Raw genomic sequence first — 26,527 nt, 5'->3', positions numbered from 1 at the left:
AGCATCCCAATCCTGCTGGGCGTCACCAGTCCTTTTAAATTTCTCTTTGCTTTCCTGATATCTCACAATTGACCCTTCCATTGCTAAAAACTTGAATTTGACGCCGCAAAACCAACACAGGCTTACTGACATCAGATCTCTCTCTCTTTGTCAGCTAGCCTCTGCATTTTACTGTCTGCTTGAGGTAAAGATAGAATTGGGGGGAGATTTGTTATAACTGTGTTCCTACCTTTGCATCGTGTCCTGGTGGTTAATACAAAGATTTCATATGTGAAGCTCAGCATTCAGGCTGCATGCACAGACGACTTAAGCTTCGGCTTCACTGGGTTGTAATTTGTGCATCAGAGGTTGGTGAGAAGTGGTTGTGCAGAAAATTAACCCACGCCGAGTGGATATAAAGTCCGGATAAATATTTAAGGCAAAAGTTTAAATAATTTAATCAGACCTTGTAGTCTTTCACACTCGAGTGGAGGTTCCGCTGATTGTTGATTTTAATGTTATTTCTATTTGATTTCTTTGTAGGCACCATTGGCGCAAACATTTTTTTGGTTGTGGTCGTAGCTTCTACCAACTGACTGATCGTGGAAATGAGCACAAATTTACCTCCGTGGACTAAGACACAAATAAGGCTCCATCCATCTATCTGTTACCATCTCTCTCCCATGCAAAGACACATGGCAAGGCATCGGCCCACTAGCAGCCACAGTCTGCGCTGACACACAGAATCCAGTGAGCCAAGAGAGAGGAGCAGAGGGTTTGATGCCAGCCAACCATGACTTCAAAGCAGTCAGTTAAAGCGAACATCCACATCAAAAGAGAACTGGATTTGCAAAAAACAGAATCCAGGGTCTCCGCCATGGATCTTCTGCAGGAATCTCCCTCTGAGCATGTCACATATTTGAGTTTTGGTCGTCTGGTCTGTAGCTTAGAAACAGATGTTGCTTCTAATCACTAGCTGAGGATCATAAACCAATGGGAATGAAGTGGTACTATTTTCCTGGGGATACATATTTTTATTGTAACATGGCGCTTTTTAGCTTAAGTCAGTGTTACACAATTTACTTACTTAAATTAGTAGTTGATAACAAGGATTAATGTGTTTTTGTTAAATCTATTTAAAGAGGCACCAATAATCTACAACAGAGTATAAAGGCCACTAAAGGGGGAAATAAATATGTTAATATTATAATTTTATACTGCACCCTGTTTAAGAAGGGAAATGTCAAAAGATCAGCATCTTGTTAGGTTATATTATAGGTCTCACAAATAATATAAGGCTAAATATGTTTGGGTAATCAACACAAGATTATCTAAATTATGATCAATTTGAAAAGATTGTGTAAGAAAGTTTGTCTATTCTGAAGAAAGAACCACACAGGCTTAAAATTGTTGGTGGAGGGTGATTGTATATCTTTGGTAACATCTGATTGATATTTAAAGGGGTCTAATCTTTTCACAATGAGATTGGTTCAAACATTAAGATTCAGACAAGCATGGGTTATACCTGTGGAAGAATGTGTTCCTATATGTCTGGATTGATGCACCATGAAGACTTGTGTGAGTGATTGGTGTATGTGTGTGTGAGTGTGTGTGTGTATATTCCCATCGCCCAGGAGGAACAGCCTGGGGGAAGCTTGCTCACTGTAACACAGAGAGGCAATGAGCCAGGATCACTGTCGAGGTCCACTGGGAAATAACATGTAAAGAGATGGCTGTTAGTGCTGGGCGAGCCCAGGGAAATAACCCGGGAATGGTGTGAACCTCTGCCGTCTCTCTGATGTTAATTCCCCTCACACGTTCACATGTATGAATGCACACACCACTGCTTCCTCTGCTTCCTGCTCATACACTGTATACACACAATGCATCGTTAACATTTTCACAACACACAAACAAATTACTTTTCTTACCACACTCTAACTCACACTGATGCACTTGTGCTGATGTAACGTTGCACTGTTGCCCTCATGCACAAATACTGATGGACACACTCGTATTTCTTCCCTGCGCACACACGCAGTTTCCTCCTGAGGCCAAGCTATTCCAGCAGCAACATCTGTCTCTGGTGTGCACTTGCCTCCATTGCAACTCTTGCAACACACATGGAAGTGCTGCGTAGAATTTCTGCTGTTCATCATTACTTGATGCTGTTATTACTGAGAGTCATCCCAGAGTGTGGCAGTGAGTGGGCGGACAGATCAAATGACACCAATCCGACGGGTTCGTTTTATGTCTCTTGCATCTAAATGTTGTCCCTCTGGGCAGAAGTGATCCAACGTCTCTACTGGAGCAGATCATGTTAATGATGACGACAAGGAAGAGCTGATTGTGAAATGGAGGATGTCTCCTAGTCAGCCCTCAGGAGAGCTCCGGCTATGTACACTATTAAGTTTAATGCCAGGGCCTGTTTTGTTCACAGTGAAGCACGTGGAGTGGTTTGATGTTGATTCTAAATGCTGACCTTGATGTCTCAGGGCAGTAGAGGCGAGGAAATAAGTGAATAAAGAGCTCTGGCATACGTTAGGTTTGTGTGTGTGTGTGTATTTGTGTGTGTGTCGGAGCCAGCGAAAGAGAGGTACAGAGACGGTCACTGGTGGTGAGGCGCCGTCCCTCTTTGATGAGAGGGTGTTAACATTTTCAAATATATATAAATGTCATGATGCAGAGACACTCCGAATGGTTGACACTACGTGAGCATTGGCCCATGAAGGTTTACGATGACTTGAAACACTGGCACTCGCTTTATGAGTCATGTTCAACCCATAAATGTAGACTGCTCTTTTTGTAAATTTGTTATTGCACCTGTTGTTTTTAGCATTATTAAACACAAAATAAAGTCAATCCTACAACGTGGTTGTCTGCAGCCCAGCTGGATGCATAAAGCTTTACTTTCTGCATGAAAGGTGACAAACTCAGGAGGCTTCTGGCAATAATGATGCTATTCTATTTGTCCATCTGCTTTACTCATCCCTTCTAACACTACTCTCTCTCTCTCTCTCTCTCTCTCTCTCTCTCTCTCTCTCTCTCTCTCTCTCTCTCTCTCTCTCTCTCTCTCTCTCTCTCTCTCTCTCTCTCTCTCTCTCTCTCTCTCTCTCTCTCTCTCTCTCTCTCTCTCTCTCTCTCTCTCTCTCTCAGATAACAGCTTTTGATGAGCTCCAGACTGACTTCAAAGTGCCGATTGATCAGGGCAATCCACTCCATGCGGTGAGTTTCCTTTCCCCACTCATTTATACATTTCCACTACCACACATATTGTCCTACATGTTTCTTTCAATTACTGTCTTTTGTTTTGTGTTGAGGAAATAAATACAATCCATTCGCCAAGGGCTACAAGCATCAACACACTTGTCTCCCCCTTTCTGCCTCGGTCTTTCCATGTCTACATTCCTGTTTTTTCACATTTTCTCTCCGTCCATTAATTTTAAATCAGACAGCTGGCAACACACTGGTTTTCTGTACGCCTCTCCTCTCCTTACTTCCTGGCTGACATGCAGACTATTACAAGACATTGGGGCAAAGCATCAAGTATGAATGAATCATCTTTTACAAATAACCCCTGAATCCAAATATAAATAAAACAAAAGTAACAAGCCATAAAAGGAGATAGATATTAAATTTGCATTTGGTGTGATCCGGCTCACAGCGACAAAAGGTTAAACACCCTCATTGTAAACTGTGTCTGACCTTTTACTACCCTAAACCATCTCAGTCCTCACACCTCCAGCTAGTTTTTCATTGTGGCCTCCGGCCTTTTATATCTTAAACTAACTATATCCAAAATGAATTTTCAATCAGAATCCTGTTCGAAGCTACCTACCTGTTTACTGTGCAAAAATATGTATTCCCTGACTCTACATCAGATTCAGGATTTAAACCCCCTATCTGTATTGAGCGTTCAGGGCATGATTTATTAATTTCGCAGATTTTGTAATTCAACACCCTGAGCTTGCACTTTAATTGCCCCTGTGTGTGCTTAGATTTACTGTGCTCAACTGTGTGTTAAAGTAGCCACCTTTACAGGACTCTCAAAGAAATAAAGTAAACACACGCACACTGAGGACTAGACAATTTCATTAGTCACCATTTAAACAGACAAAAACAATCGGTGGAGATATCTGATTTTTAGACGTTTTACGCGTGCACAGAAGCCGCTAACGCAATGTTTGATGACAAGCAGGGACTCTTTCAGTGTGGGCCCAGGGTTTAGAGTGAAAACATAACAAAATCTGAATGTGAAATCAATATGTCCTGCTCGCAAACTGAAATACCAAGCTCTTGGTAAAAGATGGGAAAGGAAAACCCTGTTTAATCAAGACTTCAGTTATCAAATATGAATTTGAAGTCAGAGGGTGATGATCTTCATGCCTGGTGAATATACAAATGTGATGAGAGCAGACTTGTTCCGATCTTTCAGGAGCACAGCATCATTTGTTAGTACCTTCCCAAAATGAGCACGTACTGATAGGCCCACTCGAAGGAATGCTAAGCTCCTGTCAAGAAATATTGTGGAGTGTCACAGTGCGTGTTAAAATGGGAAATGAACACTGATCTCCTTTGTCAAAGTCACACTCATGGTTGACTTAATGACATACTCACAACTCCTTCCTACAAGGCTTTGCCATGCTAATAGCATAATTCATTATAAAGCTAGAGGTCCCTGTCATGTAAACATAATATGTTAGTGCTGATGATGTTTTTCAGTTCCAAAGTTAGCAGGCAGATTTTTCTTTCAGTGTCATAATCAGCCCTTTTGTTGTGCATAATTCCCTGCCACATTCAGATGACGGCTGATTTGCAGATGTAGTTGCATTTCTGCCTGTCAGGATTTTGGGTTATTAAATGGCCAAAGGACAACACACACCAGGGGAATATGATGTGTGTCAAAACACTTGAGCCTATTGCTTAACGAGGTATTATGTACTGACATGAGCTGCATCTTAATATCTATAAACAGATGCTGCACTTGAATATGTAGATTCTGTCGGTTAGGGACAAGATGTTTGGGCTCAGAAGCCCTCTTGTTTCTAGTTTGACCGATCCTGTTTGAATAGGCTTTGGTTGCCCGCTGGTAAACAGTCCATGTGTAGAGCAGAGGAGGTGAAACCCATTGACCGAGATGCATCAGCTAATGACTTTTAAATTGATCTGCATCCGTATACTGATAGAGATTTGCCAAATTGTCACCTGAACCTAAAACACCTACAAAAAGTCCATCCCTGTTAATGTTTTATTTGGAGAAACATTTGTCTCTTGTTATGATAGAAACTAGTCAGACAGAAAATAATTTGTATGGAACGGAAATGTCCAAACCAGGAGCCGCAAAATATTCTCCCCTTTTCCCAGAGGCTAATGCATCTAAGATAGACGACGGCCCATCTTGACATGCACTGTGCATGTTAGGATCCCACTGTGTTGGCTACCGGCATCAATAGGCATGAGTCTAGCAAAAATGTAGTTTAATTTCTCTCCCACATTGATACGTCCCAGATACCAGTGTTTCCCATTCATGATCTAGACCAGTGATTCTCAAATGGGGGTACGCGTACCCCTGGGGGTACTTGAAGGTACTCCAGGGGGTACTTGGGATTTTTTTTCTTTATATTTAAAATTAGCATCCATTCAAAAATCCTTGAAAAATTGTTACTTAACAAATATTCAATATAATATAAGTGTAAGTTTATGAACTAAATTTTATATTCAGTAGGCTTTTCAATTTAATTATCCTAAAAAAACAGAATCTCCCCCTAACCGATGGTTTGACCCAACCTGGCACACGCCACCTGTCATCGCCTGTCATCACCTGCCTTGAAAACTTCAACAATGGAGTCGAGTTGAAGTGCAGCAGCAATGCTGCTGAAACACGGAGGGACAAGTACCAAAGAAGGCGAAACCAGAGCAGAGAGCCTTCCCTAAACAACACCGTGAGAGCTAGTGCCTCTTCGGAGGGGCGCTAAAACGTAAAAGTTTTCCGTTGTGAAGTTAATGATTCATGACAAGAAGTCCGCGTCTCTACCGGTACCCTTTCAAAATAAAAGCATGTAATACAAAAGCGGAAATGAAATTGTATGACCTTAAAGCGAACAAATATTTCACAATAAAATAACAAAGATACTTAACCAATATTAACATTAACATAGATTGGGTTATTTACACTTATTGTTTTTTTCTGTGGGGAGAGATTTGCCAACAGTGGCATTAAGCCACCACATCTTCAGCGGTATCTCCAGACAAAACATGAAAGTCATGTTGCTAAGCCACATGAGTTTTTTAAGAGGAAACTTTCTGAATTCATGTCATCTCAAGACACGATGTGAAAAGCCTCCCAGAAGCAAGCGGAAACAAGCTACCTGTCAGTATTCTTTTCAATCCTTAAAGAAGATATTTTAAGATGATAAATATAAAAAAAATATGTTTTGAGCTAATCTTTTATTTAAAACTAAGTTAATGATTAATTTTTTGGGAAGAAGTGTTTAGCTATAATTAAGTTAATGATTTCAGTTTGAGAACATATCTTTATTATGATCCCAAAAGAGGTCACTTTAAGTTGATAATTATTTTGATGTGCACAAATCTTTATTTATATTGAGATAATAATAAAAGTCTAGTTATTTTTATATCTTTTTATTTCCAAATAGTTTAAGAGAGACCACTACAAATAAGCAATGTTATGGAAATTGATGGAGTTTTAAATTTGAATGTGTCTAGTTACAAGGACTAATAAATCACATTACATCTTTCTTTCAACCAAAAATGCTTTGCGCTGGTCAGGGGGTACTCGGCAGAATTTTTTCTTCAAAGGGGGTACGTCACTGAAAAAAGGTTGAGAACCACTGATCTAGACTGTGGCAACCCACCCTATTCTAATTTGTCCCACTACAGTTTTACAATGAACCCAAAAATGTATTTCACTTCTCATAATAACATAGTAGATCTCTTACAGTTTGCAGCTCCATTTACAATGTGCTCGCTTGCACTATTGTCCACAACATTTTTACCATCCACGCAGACAGTCAGACCTCATAGTTTCAGCTGCAGTTGTGTCGTGCAATGCAGCTCTGTCTTTCCCGTGTGATTTTTTCGTTCCCTCCTGACAGTACGTTCCTGCCATAGATTAAATCAACTTTGTGAAAAATGCTGCAGTTACCATGCTTTTATTTTTGGGGTCCAATTCATCTGGTGTGTCATGTGCATCAGTTGACAAATTGTGTTTCACTACACAAGGTGGATGTTGTTTGTTTCCAGTGTCTCACTGTTAGATCAAGGAATTATTTTGACTGAAGATTTCACTCGTTGCTGTCATTTGTCAACAGGAACAGCCCAAAACGATACATTGAGGCTCAAGTATCACCTTGACAGATAGATAGAAACAGTCTCACTGACTCACTGCCACACACACAGATAATGCTGATCATTTCATCCCATCCCTACTGTGTTTTTAAGACTTTTCCGGCTAATGCTGGAATTTAATATTTAGTGATTTTGTGTATCCCATCTGCTACTTAAATAGGAATATACTTTCTTTGTTAATTAAATGCCGTGGTTTAATCTGTGGCCTAGCAGATCTGCATTAATGCATTTAATGTCAAATGTAATTATATGTTTACATTTTAAATTATATGCATGAGTGTACTTTGAGAGAAAGTGCTCGTTTTTTAGCCTTGCAGTGTTTTGCTGCAACGCACACATTTGTTCACCCTTCACCTCAAACATTTAACTTCTTTTACCTTTTGTCACGTTGAGGAACTGAAAAAACAAACAAAGGAGAGTAAATATGTTCTGGTTCGTTGCTCCTCAGAATTGCCACACCAGCAATCAGGAGAAGCTGTGGAGTGTAATGCACATTTAGTGTTGGCCAGCGTAGGAAAGCATGCCCCAAGTGAAGTTGCTCTAGGACGACTTCCAGCCCGCTAAATCCCTTTCCCACGAGTCGTTTGGGCTTCCACTAACACAGTTGGCGCTTAATAATACATGGTGCTGGAGTGGAGCACAAACAGTTAGTTTGGAGGTGACTTTGACTTAAGAGCTCTGGACTGCACAGATCCTCCGGAGTATTGACTTCTATAGTTCCTTGGGGATGAGCGGCGGAGAGAGGGGAGAAATAGTTGGCGAGGGAGAGAGAAAGATGAACAAACTGAGAGCAAGAGAAGAGTCAGAGATGGAGACACACAGAGGGAGGGAGAGATGCATGAATGAGGATTTCTGAGGAGGCGAAATGAAAAGAATTCGTCAGCTTGAAAGGCATTTTCGAGAGTGTGAAAACAGTGCGTTAGACCAGATTGGGGTTAGCTTAGCCTTGCACTGTCAGCATAGGGAAACAGCAAATAGCTCCAAGTAAAAAAACACTAATAGTTTCCATTTCTGTTAAACCATTAATTTAAATTAGAAGTCATTACATGGTAGAAGCTTTAGACATAAATAAAGGGCCTGGATATTTTTTTAAATAATAACTTTCTTCGATATTAAACTACTAACATATCATTATCAATATGATATGAACTGCCCATTTCATGGATAACTCCAGAGGAGGGCCCAGGGGGACACTGAAGTCTAATTGGACCCTAAAGGTCTCCTGTCCTTTCAGAAGTCTTTAAAAAGAGGCACCTATTGGTATTGCTGGTTGGTATCTGCTGCTTTCCTCCTTTAGATATTCATAACGATGTTACTAATTAAAGGTTAAAACATATTTAAGTTATTCATGAATGTTAAGAGACTCTTCTATTCAATATTTTTACCATTAAACTTACATTTAAAGAATAAAATACTTAAAAGCCTCAAGCACATTTCTATGGAGGATATCAGTCCACTGTATGCATGTCTGAGTGTTATATTTTCAGGGTTTAGAATTATGGTCAGTGATTTATTCTGCACTATTAAAATATGACTTTATATATGTGATTACAGTTAACAAGCACTGATTCTTTCAAGTGTCTTGGGTTTTGAAATCAAGCTTGAGAATCTCACACTTTACCATCTTTCTTTGTCGGGTTGAGATTTCATTCTGACTGCAGTACTCAGCCGTAGTTCACATAGACACACATCACACACACAGTCACACACTCACAGAAACTATATATATATGCTCTCTATCTCTCTCACACACACACACAAATTCTTTCAAAATGTCTCCTAACCCGGCTTTCTTTCTTCCTGTCTTTCCGCCTTCCATCTTTTTCTTTCACGCATGATAACTAGCAGTTTCTGTTGCCCGTTCCCTCGGGGAGGAACCTCACTTTGTGAAGACCTGTCCCACACATACACACACACACACACACACGCAAACATACACACACACACACAGAAACACACATACACGCATACAAAGAATTTGTATGCGTGTGTTTACTGCAAATCAAATGAGTGGATAAGGACCCCCCCTCACCCGATGTCAGCACGGACTGGCTCATTGCCTATTTTAAGTACAACTCAGGGCCCGACTTTTTCTCCTCAAGCCCAACATCTAATGTGCACAAAATAAACACAGACAAATTGCCTACTTTGTTCATCTGACCGAATACAAAATGGCCAAAATGGTCTTCTTCTTCTTGTCCAGTTTATTTGCAGGTGGCAACCAACTTCAAGGTGCATTGGCTGATGTGCAGGTACCGCCTTAACATGCTCATCTTCTCCTTTGTTCGGTTATTAGCGGGTAGCCACCAATTTCAAGGTGCATCACTCCCATCCCCTGTGTCGGTGCACTGTTCCCTTCTTCTTCTACTTCTTCTATGTCCGGTGCATTACCACCACCTACTATAATTATCTTTTTTCTTTGCTCGCTGGGATTCTCTTCATTCTGTCTTCATCTTCGTTCGTTCTTTTTGCGAGTGGCAGCCACCATCTACTGCTTCTTCCTCTTCGTTTAGCTTATTAGCGGGTGGCAACCAACGTCCAGGTGTATCACCGCAATCCACTGTGGAAGCCTTTTTGTCTTTTATCTTACTTAATACAAATGGCCGCCTTTGTCTTTGATAGGAATTAAGACAAAATGGCCGCCTTTTGTGTTTAAATTATCATAGTTAAACAGCTAAATCAGATTGAACTAACATACTTCTTAGTGTGGCACAGCTCTAAATATAATGCACACTTTCTTTCTCACACTCTCTCTCTCTCTTGCTCTGAACAAGGGCAATCAACAATCATGTGACTGGTTATACTAAAATGAATTCACACACCACTCGGGTTGCAGATCCATCTGTTGGTAGCCATCTTCCAGTTGAATGACAGGTGGTTTGGCTGAGGCGTGAGGTGGCAGCTGATGTGGCACAGCTCTAAATATAATGCACACTTTCTTTCTCACACTCTCTCTCTATCTTGCTCTGAACAAGGGCAATTAACAATCATGTGACTGGTTATACTAAAATTAATTCACACACCACTCGGGTTGCGGATCCATGTGTTGGTTGCCATCTTCCAGTTGAATGACAGGTGGCTTGGCTCAGGCCTGAGGTGGCAGCTGATGTAATAGCTGTGAACGTTGTGCTCCCAATCAGTGGCCAGCTTCATCTACCAATTACCTGTGTCTGCAAGAGAAGAAGAATCAAGGCGCCATTGGGTCTCAGCCATTAGCTTGACCAGCTACAGCAGCCCTGCAAGGAGTCATCCAGCGTGCAGCACCACTTATTTCACGAAGATGGTTGAATGAACTTTGCCGTGCTGCTTTCTGGTGTGACTGGACCTTTGCTGCCAGCAAGAAGCAAACAGGCGTATCTGTGAACATGCACACTTACGTGCTCACACACATTGTCATGCATGACGACGTATTCTCTCCCACGCTGTAAAACCACAGCTTGCTGTGCATGTTTGTCATGATTTCACACCCCTCACTCCCTCACATGCAGACACACGCACACATAAATGCATTCGTGCTCTATTTGCATTATTTTCCACTGTACTGAGAATTGAATGTCTCCAATGCTAATGCCATCTGTAGCTTGTGTCACTGTCGCACATACGCAGACAGACTCCTACCAGGATGCACACTCATGTCTTTATACACAGGGATAACTGAGGAAGGAGATGAAGGAAAGAGAGACTGATGGTTTTGTTTGTTTGTGATGTCTGCTTCTGTAGCCTCTTCATGCCATTTAAATGACCCTTCCACACACCCACCCACCCACACATCGTATCTGCCCCCCCCCCCCCCCCCCCCCCCCGCTGTCCCACGCCTGTCTCCCCTTCTCAAGTTCAAGTCTTCCTTTAGTCACGCAGGAAATTTATTTCACAGCATTTGGACAGTTCATTAACATTATGAACATCACGTCCATCGCCCAATCAAGCTCACACTGCTCAGGCGCTTCGCTTTAAATGAGAGTTTTCTCCTAATTGGTGCGGTTAAATAAAGGTCAATTTAAAGCCCCCCCCACCACCACCTCCTCACCCCACTCCACTCCGGCCTCCCTCCTCCCAGCTCCTGTTTATAATGTACTGCCGCGCCACTCTCGCTTGTCAAGCAAATTCTCGCTGAGTAACATTTCAAAGAGCCATCAACCTAATTGCTTGCTAATGAGTAGACAGTTGCCAGTGTGTGCGCACATGCACCTACAGACGCACTCACACAGGCACAGACTCACAAGGGCACATGCTGACACACACACACTCCAGTGTTTGAGTGGGATATATTTTTGTGTCCTCATTCAAACCCGCCAGCAGATGAAGGCGAGCGGAGATGATGCATTGCAGGATAGAAATTGTCCATTTCCTGATGAGATGCATGTTCTCGACCAGGAATAGATATTAGCAGCAGATAATTCGCCATCAGACTGGTTCTTTCATGGCTGTTGTGGTTTGTTTGTGTCAGAAAGACAAGTGTGTGTGTGTGTGTGTGTGTGAAAGGACAGAGGAAGGGTTAAAATTCCTTGTTTTGAGGAAGAGTTCCTGCACACGTATATGCAGGAAAATGTAATCCACCACTGTGAATACAAAGTCTGAGCCCGACCAGACCACAATCGCCGTATATGTTGCACTTCAGAGTGGCTTCTCCTTGTACTTCAAAACATTTTAAAGAATGAAAAATGTAAAAGGAAGAGCGAAATATATTTTTTTCTCTCACATTTTTTCCCACGCTTCCCTCTGATGCTCTTGTGAAATGAGGTAAAGCCACATGAGGCATTTGCTGGGTGGGGGGAGATGGGAGATTGAAAGAGTGGAAGTCGGGACACTTTTATCAGCCTGTCTCTCTGCAAACACTCCCAGACACACACACACACACGGTCCCAGGCACACACACACAAGGTCCCAGACACAGGCAAGACTAAGAATAAATGTTACAAAATGATAAGATTGTCACACTCATTTCCATATTCATTTTTTACTCAGCTTCTTCTCTCTCCTTTGTTACAGTGGGGTTATCTCAGACTTGTTTGCAGCCTCCCACCCAAAACCCTCGGGTTTCATTATTTAAAGAACAAACATAAATTAAACATTTAACAGTAGAAATGTCTTTAAAACTCATGAAAAACTATAATGATACGATAGTGCTCAATAGTAAAAACTCAACAATACATATTGTTAAGCCCTGTTAAGCTAAGACCTCTACATGTGAGCATCAAATTTGAAATGAAACTTCTAATTAATGCAACAGCAAGTAGAACTCAGCACAGTTGCTAAATTACTGTGCACATCCATCAGACACACATATGAATACATAAGAATGAAGATGAATGAATGTACTGTTATCAGAAAAATGTCATATATTTACAAGAATACAGCATTTTTACATTATCATTATCAGTAAGTATCAGGACTTTGAAAAGATTGCACAAGAAATGGAGGAAATGTCGACTACCAGCTTCATGTCGGTAACATTTGTTTAGCGTAACAGCATTTTTCTCATTACATTATGTATTTATTGTCATATTTTATATGATCATGTTTATTTTTGAATATTTAAGACTTTAATTTCAAAATCTCTGATATTTGACCCATTAATGGTGACAGGAGAAAAAACATAGTTAATGGGCCTATTAGCTAAACAGTGGACAAAAAATGCTAATAAATCTATGTATTCACTGATATAAGAAGCCCTTGTACAAGCTGATATTTGACTAGTGCAGCTTTCATTAAGGAGCTTGGGTAAGGTCGTGGGGACCATGTTTAGCATTAAGAGGCTGTAATAGATAGCTTAGATGTGTGGTGAAACAAGCAAACGAGACACTTCCAACACCTCTACAGCTCACTGATTAATGATGTTTTTTTAAACAGCACATGGCATTTCTTGACAGTTCATTCATCTAATGAACAGCTGTTTACAGCATCTTTGGCTAAAGTGCTGGTTTGTTGTCCCTGTTGTGTGAGATTCAGACATAGACACATATGCAGATATACTTATCAAAAAAGAGCAGGAGTTGTAAAAGCTGCCGAAAGAGTCATGGTAACACGTTCAAATGTGAAAAGTTAAATAACACATGCCGTGCCACACAGTCGATAAAGACTGTGTGGCACGGCAGGCTGCTATTGATTTGTGTATATTAATACACTCCACAAACACACTCACTGCCCAATCCTAACCCTAACCTAAACCTAAGAGTAAGTTAAACCAATAACTGAGGATCTGCCAAAATGGCCTCACTCCACAAGGTCTATGCTCTAAAAGTACACACACACACACAAACTGCTGCATTACTATGTAAATGGTATTGTATTTATATAGCACTTTTTTAGTCTTGATGACCACTCAAAGCGCTTTACAGTACAGTTTTACATTCACCCATTCACACATACATTCATAAAGTGCATCTATTCGCAGCGCTATTGTTTTTTTGTATGAGGGGCAATTTGGGGGTTCAGCATCTTGCCCAAGGACACTTCGGCACGCAGATGGGTCAGACTGGGGATCAAACCGCCGACCTTCAGGTTCTTGAATGTAGGCTACAGTGTGAGGTATACACAGACACAGTTTCTCTCTTTGGTATCAAGCTGATGAAAAGGTAAATCCCAGAAACCAGACCAGCGTGGATCAGAAACCACTCAAAATAGTGTTTCCATTATGTGTTTTCAGTCCAATTATTTCAGCAAGTTTTTGTTTGGCTGCTAAATATCAGTCTTTTTACATGCTGGCTTTAACACTGTGTGTGAGCCCAAATACTTTATTTTTTGTGTACTCCATCGTTCCCATGGAGACGCTGTTGTTGACTCGCATGCAGTCCAGGAGGAACAAAGTCAAATGGACTGTCCACGTCTCCAGGAGCACAAACAGTGTGGCGCTCAGAGCGATGTATGATTTATGAGCTGCCACAGCTGTGCATTGCCCCCCCATGGAACACACTGCACTGCTGCTCCACTCCATATTGGGTCTCGGTAGGAGTTCAGTTAATATTTGATGATGATGTTAAAAGCATCGGTGAAACGGTGCCTCAGCATTGTGGCGATTGCTGATTTAGGCATTTTACAGCTGAATACACACACAAAGACCATAGAAATATTAAAATGTACTTACTCGATAAACAAGTACAACTGCTGCTGTAGAGAAACTCAGATTTTTCTCACGACCCCAAAAGGAAGTGATTGAATAGTGAAATTGCCATCACACTGCACTTTTTATATGGAGACTTAATGCAAAGATCTACGGGGTGGGTGTAGTTAAGCATTTTTCATTTCTCTGCAGTACATGTTTTTGGTACTCCATGTTGCACCTTTGCTTTCACCAGAAAGCAAAGGTGCTTTCTGGATCGCGGATCCAGGTAGCGAGACTACCTGGATCCGCGAGTAATCAGAAGCTGCTTTCAGACGTGCACTGAACTGAAGAGATAACCGCAGTTTGTCTGGAGGGGGTGTATGTGTGAAAGCAAATATCTGAGTTAAAGCCTCTGGAGTTTCAGCGGGCTATCTCCGCCTGGCCACTAACCCTAGAACACTAACGTCTGGTGTTTTTTACCCGATCAAGTGTGGTCATGGGATTTTCGTTGTGTTGCTGGCGATGGTCCTTGGGTAACTTCATTCTGATAACTTCATTCTGATCACTGACATCATAGAAGGTCGGCTAGTTTCCCTGCTCCCATCTCTGTTTTTTTCAATAGGCACGTGTTCGGGTAATTTTTACTCAACATTAATGATAGAGGGTAAAATATTTGTTATAATAAATAATATGATATAAGTTGTAAATGATGCGGGGAGACTGTGCGTTCACCGGACGTGTCCCAGGAACGTCTGGACCGAAGAACAAGTTCCCTGCTGTATTATTTTATTATTTATGAATTTTCTTTACAACTCCCTAATTTTTCACAAATTTTAGAGCTTTTTTTATAGGTTCGCCACATGCTACCTTTTTTTCATTTTATGAGATGTTGTACAGGGAAAAATAAAAGAAGAGTTGTTCAAATTGCTATGTAGTGTTGTACATCAATATATTTTGATGAGAAGTATTTTTCATCAGGTATATTATATCGGGTAAAATGTAACCGACGTTAGTGATGGTGTTACTAATTGTACGTAAGTGTTCTAGGATTAAGAAGGCAGAAAGCCTGGAGGAACAGATGTGAGGAGCAGGAGGCACTGTAAATGTGTAAAATGGTAAATGTTCAGACTGTCATGTGTGAAAACCCATGATGGCTTCTGTTGTCCCATCATTCAGGAACAGTAGACACGAAACCTGAGGAAACTCACTCATCTCAGCAGGTCCTATGTTGGTAGAGGGTCATTATAAGCATGTTTTGAAGGTTTAAGCTATGGAGAATAGAAAAAGGAATGACAGAGGCACCAGAACAGCTCACCGGTGAAATCTAAACCAGACGCTGGTTTAAGTCACAGGCACACTTTCTGATGTTTGCTTTTGCTCGTCATAAAGAACAAGAGTTCCTCCTCACCAAGCCCTTTCTATGAAGAAGTGAGACACATTCACTCCAAGTAGTGAGCTGACTCCTCCTCTTCCAAAGATCAGCCTGAAATTGAACACACACCGTCACACAGATCTCCAATATTTAGCTAGTTTAGGAAAAGGGTGTTTAAGAGCCGCACAGAAATAAATAATATGAGCAGGTAATGGAGACGGGAGCTGATTGGCTGCTGTGGAGGACATGACGGTGAGAAGAGGAATATTTAACTTGCAAAATTGGGTCTAACTGCATTTTGTGATTTTCTTCAAGGCTGAAGTCTGAACTGGACTTGAATCCAAGCCTTTAAGACCTTAAAAGAGTTTGTGAGGTGCATTCATGTTCAGTATAATTAATGTGGAGTAAATTCGGCTGTGATCGTTCCTGTAGCTTCTCATCATTCATAATTTTGAGCAGCGTTCTGGAAAGGTGCTCGTACTGAGCATCAGGCCCATTCGACACCGACAACGTCTAGATACTTGCACTATTTCGATTCTGCTTCCTCTTTGATCACGTGTCAGCTTACTCAGCCTATCATAAAAAAACTGACTAATTGGATCAAGTGTGACTCCTCAAACTTACCTCTCTCTGTGTTTGTCTTCTTACAGAGGGAGAGACTGCGGAATATTGAGAGGATCTGCAACCTGCTGAGGAAGGTAAGCAGAGGACAAATTATCATCATCCTCCCACTTTTGATGTGCAGATTTGAATTACTATGCTAATGAGAATAAAATGAAGTGTAAGGAGCACTGCACCTTTCAGTGAAAATTGAAATGCAAAACGTTTTGCTGATGAAAATTTACGTTACATGGACAGATGAAACGTTAAAGGATATTACACGTGCTTGAAATGCATGTCATTTGCAGCACAAATGTACTTTTCTATTTGCAAAGCTGCTGTGTGTGAATGTTGTACTTTGCACATCAGTGTTTGCTCATAAAACTAGTGATGTAGTCTGTTTATTCTGTTATTAGCAATTTTGTCCTCTTGCCTCATGTTGGACTGACATCGGGAGACTGCTCTGTGCTCTGTAGATGGAAGCTCTATCTCTGTTCTCTGTGTGTGTGTGTGTGTGTGCTTGCGTGCATCCGTGTGTGTGTGTGTGTGTTTGCAGACATTCTGCCTTGAGGTACAAGTGAGTCTGTGAAGAAGCCTCCTCTCAGCTTCAGTGTGACATCTGTTTCTCACTCCAACTCCCCGAAACTCAAGCTGTGCACACTGCATCCATGGGTGTGTTTGTGTGTGTGTGTGTGTGTGTGTGTGTGTGTGTGTGTGTTTATGCTGGAGGTTCATTACTCCAGCAGCTGATCTTGGTTATCAGTGTTGTCAACTCAAGCCCCCGGGCCCTCCACTGGCCCCTGGAGAGGACATTTTTCCCACAGCACTAACACCGAGACAAATACACACATGAATAAATGCAGCAAAGCAAAATACAGTACAAATACACACACAAGTGCACACATCCAGATGCACTGTCCTTGCAGCTGTGATCGGCTGTGCACTGATAACTGGAGGTAGCTGTGGATGTGTTATCGCAGTGCAGCTTAAAGGTGACCTCCAGCTAATGTATCACTGATCTTTGACATTTTAATCACCACGAAGAACATCTCCAAAGCCTAAAGTCACACGGCGTTCTAGACCTGTGACGAAATCAGTATAAGGTCAAAATCTGCAGCCATGCGGTCAGTCTATATATTTGATTGATTTCCTTGTGGGACAGAATTGCATTAGCTGCATTATTACGATGGGTTATTGTAATTGGAAATTGGATAATGCAGCTTAATTCTCTGGAGACATTAAACGGTTCACTTCCCTGTTGTGGTCATATGTAACTTTTTCCACAAGCTTACTATAACACAATATTATGGTTCTGGCAATCTTTGAGGGCTCTTCTGTGCATGACACCTGCTACAAGCCCCCCCCCCCCAGGCCTTGTGATAAACTAGCAACCAATTCAGGGTGTAGTCCACTTACCTTATGTGAGCTGGGATTGGTTTGAACCCTTTTAGGGCCCCTAATGGATTCAGTAAATGGTATAGCGGATGGATGACAAAGTCGGTCTGTTGGTTGGTTGATCGGTCAAACCACTTTGGTCCTAACAAAAATAACTCTACACCAGAGGTGTCCAAACTACGGCCGGCGGGCCATCTGCGGCCCGCCATTCATTTTAAATCGGCCCGCCTCAAAGAGAAAAAAAAAATATATATATTATATATTATATATATATATATATATATATATATATATATATAATCTTTTTTTTTAACTAACAATTTAGTAGCACTTAAATGGCACTAAATTTTAGCACTTTGTGAATGCACTTGTTGTAAGTTGGATAAAAGCCTCAGCTGAATTTAATGTGAAGGACTATGGCCCACTGTATTGCAGCTGTCCCTCAGAACGCCCCCCCCCCTTCCACTGTCAACAGTCCGCTCCAGGGCGGGGGGCGTGGCGACTTCATTTTTTTTCTATATGTGGCCCTCAGGATAAAAAGTTTGGACACCCCTGCTCTACACCTATTTAATGGACAGACATGACATTTGCTACAGCTGTTCTTGATGCAAAGAGGATGAACTACATTGCCAATACCATCTAACGTCTTGCATCCCCAATGTTCAGCTTCACCCAGCGATACAAATATCATGTATATGTTATGTATTGGAGCACCATTAGTTTTGCACAGTGCAATTGAGCACAGTCTCAGCTGGGATGGGCTCCGACGCTAGCCACTTTTTTACTCTACACTACAGGTAGGCAGATTATTGGAGCTACAGAGCTGAGTTCACCTATAGCTCTGCACTGAAGAAAACTAAAGCCCCGTTAATGACTGAAACCCTGTGTTGACATTGGCTGTGTCCGAAATCCCCCACGCATTCGCCTGCCCCTACCTTATTGTATAGGGATGTCTATATAGAGGACTATAGCGTGAGCTCATTGGCAAAGGAAGAAACGCTTCCAGACACTCCTCTGAACATTTTCTCTGCGCCCGTAATTACGTTGTTGTCGCAGGATTATGTTGTTCAGCAACAACGTCAGCCAGTGGAAAATCCCACAGCAAATTGTATTTATTTATTTAACACTTTAATATTTATCTGCTCAGGTCTTACCAGAGATTTTACTGTCACAAGTAAACCCGTCTGTCTTTTCTATTTCCTTGTTGTGATATTTATATTTTGTATATATTGCTTGGCTTGTGATCGGTTCTACGTTACATTTCACGATGCATTGTGGGAAACAATGAGTCCACCATATAGGGATTAAAATCTTCACTGAGCATTTGGACAGCATGGCAAAATTGCAAATTCTCTATATAGTGGACTATATAGGGACTAGTGAGTGATGTCATACACAGCCATGACTTTGGTGACTTGTGTTACTCTTCTTTATGGGTGTACCGTGGGTATATCCTCCATTCACCAGTTGGTTCTGTATGTTTGCCGAGTATTGTACTGAAGCCATTAATTCCTGAATCATGTGTTGTACTGGTCACACATCTGTCCTGTCTGTTAGAAGCATCATTTGTTCAAATCCCTGCACAGCTATCTCAGCCATATCCATAGCAACGCAAAGTCAATCACAAATGCAGCCGCGGTCGGAGCAATAAGCCAATAGACGGCCACCCTTCACAGCCAGGCTGTAAACTCTCACAGGTCAGCCTTTTGAAAGGAGAAATGAGCAATAAATGCATCAAGTGTCACCTCTGCTCCTCTTTAGTGTCTCCAGAGAGTAAACCTCAGTGTATTACAACAGGACCAGATATCTGTGAGAAACGCAGAACCCTTGCAAGGTGTGCTACCTTGGAGTTTAAAGCCCATTGTGACCTTGTAAACTCTCTCTCTCAATAACATTCAACAGTCAAAAAAAAAAAGTACAGTACAGCTGGGCTGACAGCTCCTTTCCTCTAGTGCCTCGGTTCCCGAACTGGGGTAACTGTACCCCCAGGGGTACGCGAAGTGGTTCAGGGGGTACATGGGGAGAACATTTTATTTGCATTTTTAAAGTGAATAAGCCCATTTACATTTTCAAACTGAGTTATAAATAATCATGCAATATTAAATAGTCTAAATAGCCAAGTCGCATTGCCAAAAATATTCATGTATACCCATATTCAGCAAAATAATTACACTGCCAATAAAAGTTACAGGTAGGTTAGTGACCGTTAGTAAAAACGAGGGATGGGCATAATTAATCGACAATCGATTAATTGATCCTTAAGAATTTCCTAGATGACATTTTCATAGACCTAATTCTGTTGAGTTCACTGCCAACACTGCGAAGCTATACGTCTCCATGAGCGCCTGAGGAGTCCACTGCTCTCTTCAAGTATGAGGTCTAGCCCCAAAATTAGCCCCTTCGGACCCAGACAGAGCTGGCTCTGGGTGAGGGGTGACAACCACCAGACTGAGAGGTCGAGAACCGTAAAATCCAGCTAGCTCACAGCGGCTAGCTGCACTCTCATCTTAAGAGAACAGTAGCGCATATTTTCAAGTGTAACCAGTGAGCGGATCCCATTTAACTGCCACAAGAGTTGTTCACCTTGTCATAAAGATCTATATTTTCACTGCATTTTAACAGAGCCTATAAATAGTGCATTTTAATATAAAATATTAACGATTATCAAAAATCGATCGTTAATTCTCCCGACAATCGATTAGGAACTGACAATCATGATTAACAACTGATTGATAACTGACAATTGATAGATAAACTCAGTTTGATCTAAACTTCCATCCGAGTCCTGAAATCCCTGACAATTTCAAAGTTTCAAGTGTTATATGCTGTATACGTGCTTCGGGGGGGGGGGGGGGGGGGGGTGTACGTAGCTGGGGATTGAATGTCTGAAGGGGTACGAGACTGTAAAAGCTTTGAGAACCACTGCTCTAGTGTGACCGCGTTTCACCTGACACGGATCATATTTTTCTTATTTATCAATAGAGTTTGTTTACGCCACTAAATTTCCAGCATACAAACCTATTTTTGTGTCACACAAATAGGTTTGTATGCTGTATGCACACAGTTTTTGGAGGTATTTTTGGTATGTCACACACTGTGCCAGTCAGTGTGGATGCCTGAGGTCTTGATGCAAGAGGATCTGCTGCATTGTGAACGCTTTTCCTCCTTTGTCCGGAGCTCCTCCTCTGAAACTCTACAGCTCGCTCCAGCTGGCACAGTCCCAGCGCGGTGTCCCTGATTGATTTGGTTCAAAGCTTTGGCTGCGTTTCTTTATGTTGGCACACCTACTTTATAGTTTTCACCATGGAAGTGGACACGGGCCATTTTTGATCTCACTGCAGTGTTTTTGTGAGTGTGTGTGTGTGCGGGTTCTCCTGGGCATGAAGCGGTTGCAAACACATGGAGATGACAAAAGCTTGAAGGGTTTATTCTGTCCTTCTACACTCAGCTGTGTGTGTGTGTGTGTGTGTGTGTGTGTGTGTGTGTGTGTGTGTTTGTGTGTGTGTACGAACTTGTACAGATATCTTTGTGAGGATCACTTTGAGTCTAAAACCTACAGAGTGAGGACTAACCCTAACCCGTTCCTTACTTTCCGACACACTTTCAATTCGATATTTCAGGGTTAAGAAATGTTTTTAGGATTAGGGCTAAACGTTAGGGCTAGGGGTTAGACATTTAGTGTTGATGGATAATGTTAGAGTAAGGAGCCAGGGAATGCCTTATGGCAATGAGTGTCCGCACAAAAATAGATATAACATGTGTGTATGTGTGTGTGCAGTCTTGTGGATTGAGTCGGTGCGTTGTCACAGCAACTGAGCAAACCTGAGTGTACTCATTAGCGCTCTTCCTTCCTTTATTTTTGGTCCTGTCTCACCCTTTCCCTCCTCTATCTCTCCTCTTCTCAACCTCCTCCCACTCTCTCCCCCTCCCTTAGTACAGTAATGAGTAGATGATGGAGGATGAGCACAGCACATAATGGTTTATTTCTAAGGTCCCAAGGGTATTGTCTATTTTAATAACTGCCAGTGTCTTCCAAAACCATCCTTAGCTGCTTTTCACTTGCGTCACCAAGGTCATAACAGTCAGTATTAAAGATAATCCAGATAATTCCATCCGTCTTTAGCAGTGGTCACAGAGAGCAGGTTACAGTTTGAGATGGTTGTCTGCTTGATGACACTGTGTCAAACCGAAAATTAACCAAATCACGACCCCACTGACTTCGTATCAAAACGAATACAAACAATTGAACAGAGGCAGCAGCTCTGCCATTAAATTACACTTAAACTGCAGTTATGCTTAATGGATTCCGTGCACTGACGTCAACACGATACCTTTCCCTTTTAGACTCAGGGCTGTCTCCTCCTAAACTATAGGTGTTGCCTCTGAGAAAAAATAACACTGCCAGAAATAAGCCAAATAGAAACGTGAAAAAAATAAAAGAAGAGGCATTTCCCTGTCAGGACACAGGCCTGGGGAAGGCTCCAAACTATGAAGGTTCCCCAGATCCACAGTTCCCTCAAGAGGATCAGAAGATAGAGCGAATCCACCAGTATGCAAAGGTGTGTGCACGTATGTGTGTGTATGTGTGAGAGAGAGAATGGGTAAAAGTGACCTGTAGCACTTGGAGCTGTCGATAAGACAGGAAAAGTTGGGAAAAACAAGGACTCTTCCCGAAGCTCGGCCAAACTGAGCAACCAGGGGAGCAGGGACTTGGTAAGAGAGGTGAACAAGGACCTGATGGTCACTCGGGCTATGCTGCAGAGAGCCTGTGAGGAGATGAGAGAAACTTTCAGAAGGACTACCGTGGATGTGTTTTGTTAAGTCGGGAGAATCTATAAGAAAGCGGTTGGTGATGTCCTGGGGGCATCTGTTTAAGGTTTTGCTTTCTACAAACAGTCACTCAACTAACCTGATTTCCGCGCTGCTCAGGACCAGCTGGGTTTACAGCTAACAGGAGCCACACTTGCAGATGTAAGAGCAATTTAAGTCACATCCATTTCTTGTTTTGTTCATGTATAATGGTGGCACATTAGTAAATTAAAAACTGTATTTATCTGCCACCACATTCAATAGAACCTCCAGTGGTATACATAGTTCATGGTTGGTTTAACGTGGTATCTGTGAAAAGGCTTCGGTGCGTCACGACGTTTTTTTTAGCCTTCCCCAGATCTGTGCCCTAAGACAATATAGTCTCTGAAGACAGCTACTCCCACCTCATGGCTTGGTTTTGGTCTAATATACATTTCCCCATCACCAATCAACTGAATTTACTCCAACAAAGAAAAAAGGTTGAAATAATGATCTCAATTTTAAAATTCAGTTTACAGTATGTCCTTCTCAATGTCTTTTCAAAACCATTAAATTCTGGTTTTACTTTCATGGGCTCATTATGGACTATTAGGCTGAGCAACAACAAACTGGTAAAAAGTGTTTTTTCCAGCAGAAACACTGAGCAGTGGGCGTCATGGGGACAAAAGTCTGTGTTTGTGTGTGTGTGTGTGTATGTGTGTGTGGAAACCGGGTCATTGAACTGCTTAATTAAAGTGACTTAATAAACATTCTAAAATTAATAAATCACAAAACCTTCTACAGGTTTTTTCCTTCTTTTTTTTCACATATTTTGTTGATTGACATTGGAGCTTTAGCTTTAAAAACACCTAATTGTGCTTTTGTGTCGAACAATAAGACAAACATTATGCGACTGCCAGACACTAAATAAACCGACAACAATAACAAGGCCATCCGGTGTGTTGCTGATAAATGGCTGTACATGTGTGATTTCTCGTGTGTTATCCTTCACGCAGCAGCTGTGTAAGTACCCTGTCAGTCACAATAATGAGCTTATATGCAAACCCCAGTGCTCCCTCGATCCCACACACTGTTGCCAGGAAAGAAGACCTGAGAGGTGTAGTGAAAGGAGGGAGGGGGAAGAAGGGGGGAGGGGGAACCTCATCCTAGACAAGAAATCACCAGCCACTGTAAGGCTCAGCAGGAAATAAATAATAATGGTGTGCCGCATGACTTTCTCTCCAAACAGCCCAGATTTCCATAGTTGTAGTCATCATAAAATAAACTCTCTTCTCTAAGATTCTGTACTATTGTGCACAGGAAGTGTTGAATAAATGATGATGTAATTGGTGGTGGTCTGGATGCTGATTCGGGTTATAGAGTGGGGGCTTTCAAAGTCTTACACTGTGCTCAATTTCTCAAACTGCAGACCGTGGCAAAATTTAACACCGTTAACCTCATATCTAGGAAGAACCTTTAATTATTTATTTTTTTTAGAAAACAATGGATTCAACTATCTTGACACTAATCGATGTATACAAACAAATAATGTGTAAAATAACAGTGATTGAAGGTCGAGATCAATAACATAAATGGAATAGAATGGGGGGGGGGGGCACGATGAGCAGCACAGTCATGTCAGGTCTGTGTGGAGTTTGCATGTTTTCCCTGTGTCTGCAGCAACCCACAGTCCAAATCATGCATATTGGAGGGTTAATTGGAGACTCTACATCCATTTGACGATGCTTCAATATTAAAACGTTTTTGCGCCTTACCAGTTACAACCTCTGTCTATACTTACTCACGTGACCGCTCACATCCACTGGACCTGCACGTGCCGAATAGAAACACATGTGTGTGATGGTTTACTCAGAAAGCGTTTGGATGTTAGCTGCAGCTTTCTCTAATAATAGCTTTTCTCCTATGTAAGAACTTGTTCCACTGTAAAACTCAAAATATATCTGCTGAACAGCTGTGAGCAAAGACAACAGGGCCAGTAACCTGTGTAATTAATTATCCAGACGTGTTCTACACTGGTAGCTGAAGCAAAGCAAACCAGTCGGCAAAGCTAAGTCGTGAACGCACAGACCCAAACAGAAAGCGGTTGAGGGCAGCAGCTTCTCTGTTTTTAGCAGCTCTAAAACTCTGGAGTAGTGTGGAGTAGACTAAGACAAAGTTGAGTCTTTTTCAAACAAAAACATAGTGAATGCTGTACCCTGAATTGTCTTTAGGTTTGAATGTTAGTAGGTTGGGTTGTTTGTCTCCGTAAAGCCCTTTCAGACATGACCTGCGGGTATAATCTGGAGAATTGGCCATGGAGTTTACCCGCCTGCCTTTCACCAATGCCCTATGAAGCAGGAGGTTCCCTCCACAGATGTGTTCAGAGCAAAAAATCGTCCGCATTATTCAAGGGGAGAGATGGAGCAGCCAGGTGCAGCAGACAGAAACAGGAAGCGATGTATTAACTCGCTGCATGATTGTCTTTACAACACACAGACACCAGTGTCAGCTCTTATCACCACAAACTCTCTTGACATCTTCGACTGTGTAGTCTATGTCACCGCGTTTTCATCGGGAAATATTTGTTCTCTTTCAGATTCTTTGCATCTGCCACGGGTAAGAGCATCATCAACCATCTCCAATTTCTACGGACTATATACTACGAGGTCAGACAGAGAAAGTATGAAGAAACTGGGGATCGTCTCATTTGGACAATGTTGCAACCGCCAAGAGAAGCGTTACAGATAATGGATGGATGGAAAAAAAGCTTTTCATTAATGTTTCACTGACGAAACACCCCTGTAACCAATAGTATATCCCATACAGCCTCGGTTCCCAAACTGGGGTACATGTACCCCCAGGGGTACGCAAAGTGGTTCAGGGGGTACATGGGGAGAACATTTTATTTGCGTTTTCAAAGTGAAAAAGCCCTTTACATTTTCAAACTGAGCTATAAATAATCATGCATTTCTAAATAGCCAAGTCGCATTGCCAAAAATGCTCATGTATACCCATATTCAGCAAAATAATTACACTGCCAATAAAAGTTACAGGTAGGTTAGTGACCGTTAGTAAAAACGAGGGATGGGCATGATTAAACGACAATCGATTAATTGATCCTCAAGAATTTCCTAGATGACATTTTGTCATAGACGTAATTCTGTTGCGTTCACTGCCAACACTGCAAAGCTATACGTCTCCATGAGTGCCTGAGGAGTCCACTGCTCTCTTCAAGTAGGAGGTCTAGCTCCAAAGCTAGCCCCTTCGGACCCAGACAGAGCCGGCTCTAGGTGAGGGGTGACAACCACCAGACTGAGAGGTCGAGAACCGTAAAATCCAGCTAGCTCACAGCGGCTAGCTGCACTCTGATCGGGGCTAAAGAGAACAGCAGCGCATATTTTCAAGTGTAACCAGTGAGCGGATCCCATTTAACTGCCACAAGAGTTGTTCACCTTGTAATAAAGATCTATATTTTCACTGCATTTTAACAGAGCCTATAAATAGTGCATTTTAATATAAAATATTAACGATTAATCAAAAATCGATCGTTAATTCTCCCGACAATCGGTTAGGAACTGACAATCATGATTAACAACTGATTGATAACTGACAATCGATAGATAAACTCAGTTTGGAGTCACAGGACTCCAGTCCGAGAAAGTTTCAAGTGTTATATGCTGTATACGTGCGTCGGGGGGGGGTTACGTAGCTGGAGATTGAATGTCTGAAGGGGTACGAGACTGTAAAAAGTTTGGGAACCACTGCCATACAGCATGAACCCACCCCTCCAGTCTTCTCCTACATAAGCAACATCATGCACTACAGCACAGAGTGCATCGGTGAAGCTAGACCGTGAAACAGATGTGCTTCGTACGAGGCTGTGCTCACACATGAATGAAGAGGTATTACACAGTGTACACTCCATCTGCCAACACCTGGCTGATGTTATAGCAGCATGTTGTCAGCAAACAGACAACACTCCC

General features: G+C 41.8%; 1 protein-coding gene across 1 annotated transcript in view; it reads left to right on the top strand.

Moving 5' to 3' along the window:
- cnih3 (cornichon family AMPA receptor auxiliary protein 3) overlaps positions 1–26,527 on the top strand; it is a 70,029-nt gene that overhangs the window by 14,082 nt on the left and 29,420 nt on the right. The window contains exons 2-3 of the mRNA XM_062410757.1: positions 3,136–3,204; positions 16,412–16,459. Coding sequence (XP_062266741.1) covers positions 3,136–3,204; positions 16,412–16,459 — 117 coding nt within the window. The remainder of the gene's footprint in view (positions 1–3,135; positions 3,205–16,411; positions 16,460–26,527) is intronic.

Source organism: Platichthys flesus, chromosome 18, assembly GCF_949316205.1.
Source record: "Platichthys flesus chromosome 18, fPlaFle2.1, whole genome shotgun sequence".
In the NCBI taxonomy this organism is placed as follows: domain Eukaryota; kingdom Metazoa; phylum Chordata; class Actinopteri; order Pleuronectiformes; family Pleuronectidae; genus Platichthys; species Platichthys flesus.
This window is presented reverse-complemented; position numbering and strand designations above follow the sequence as displayed.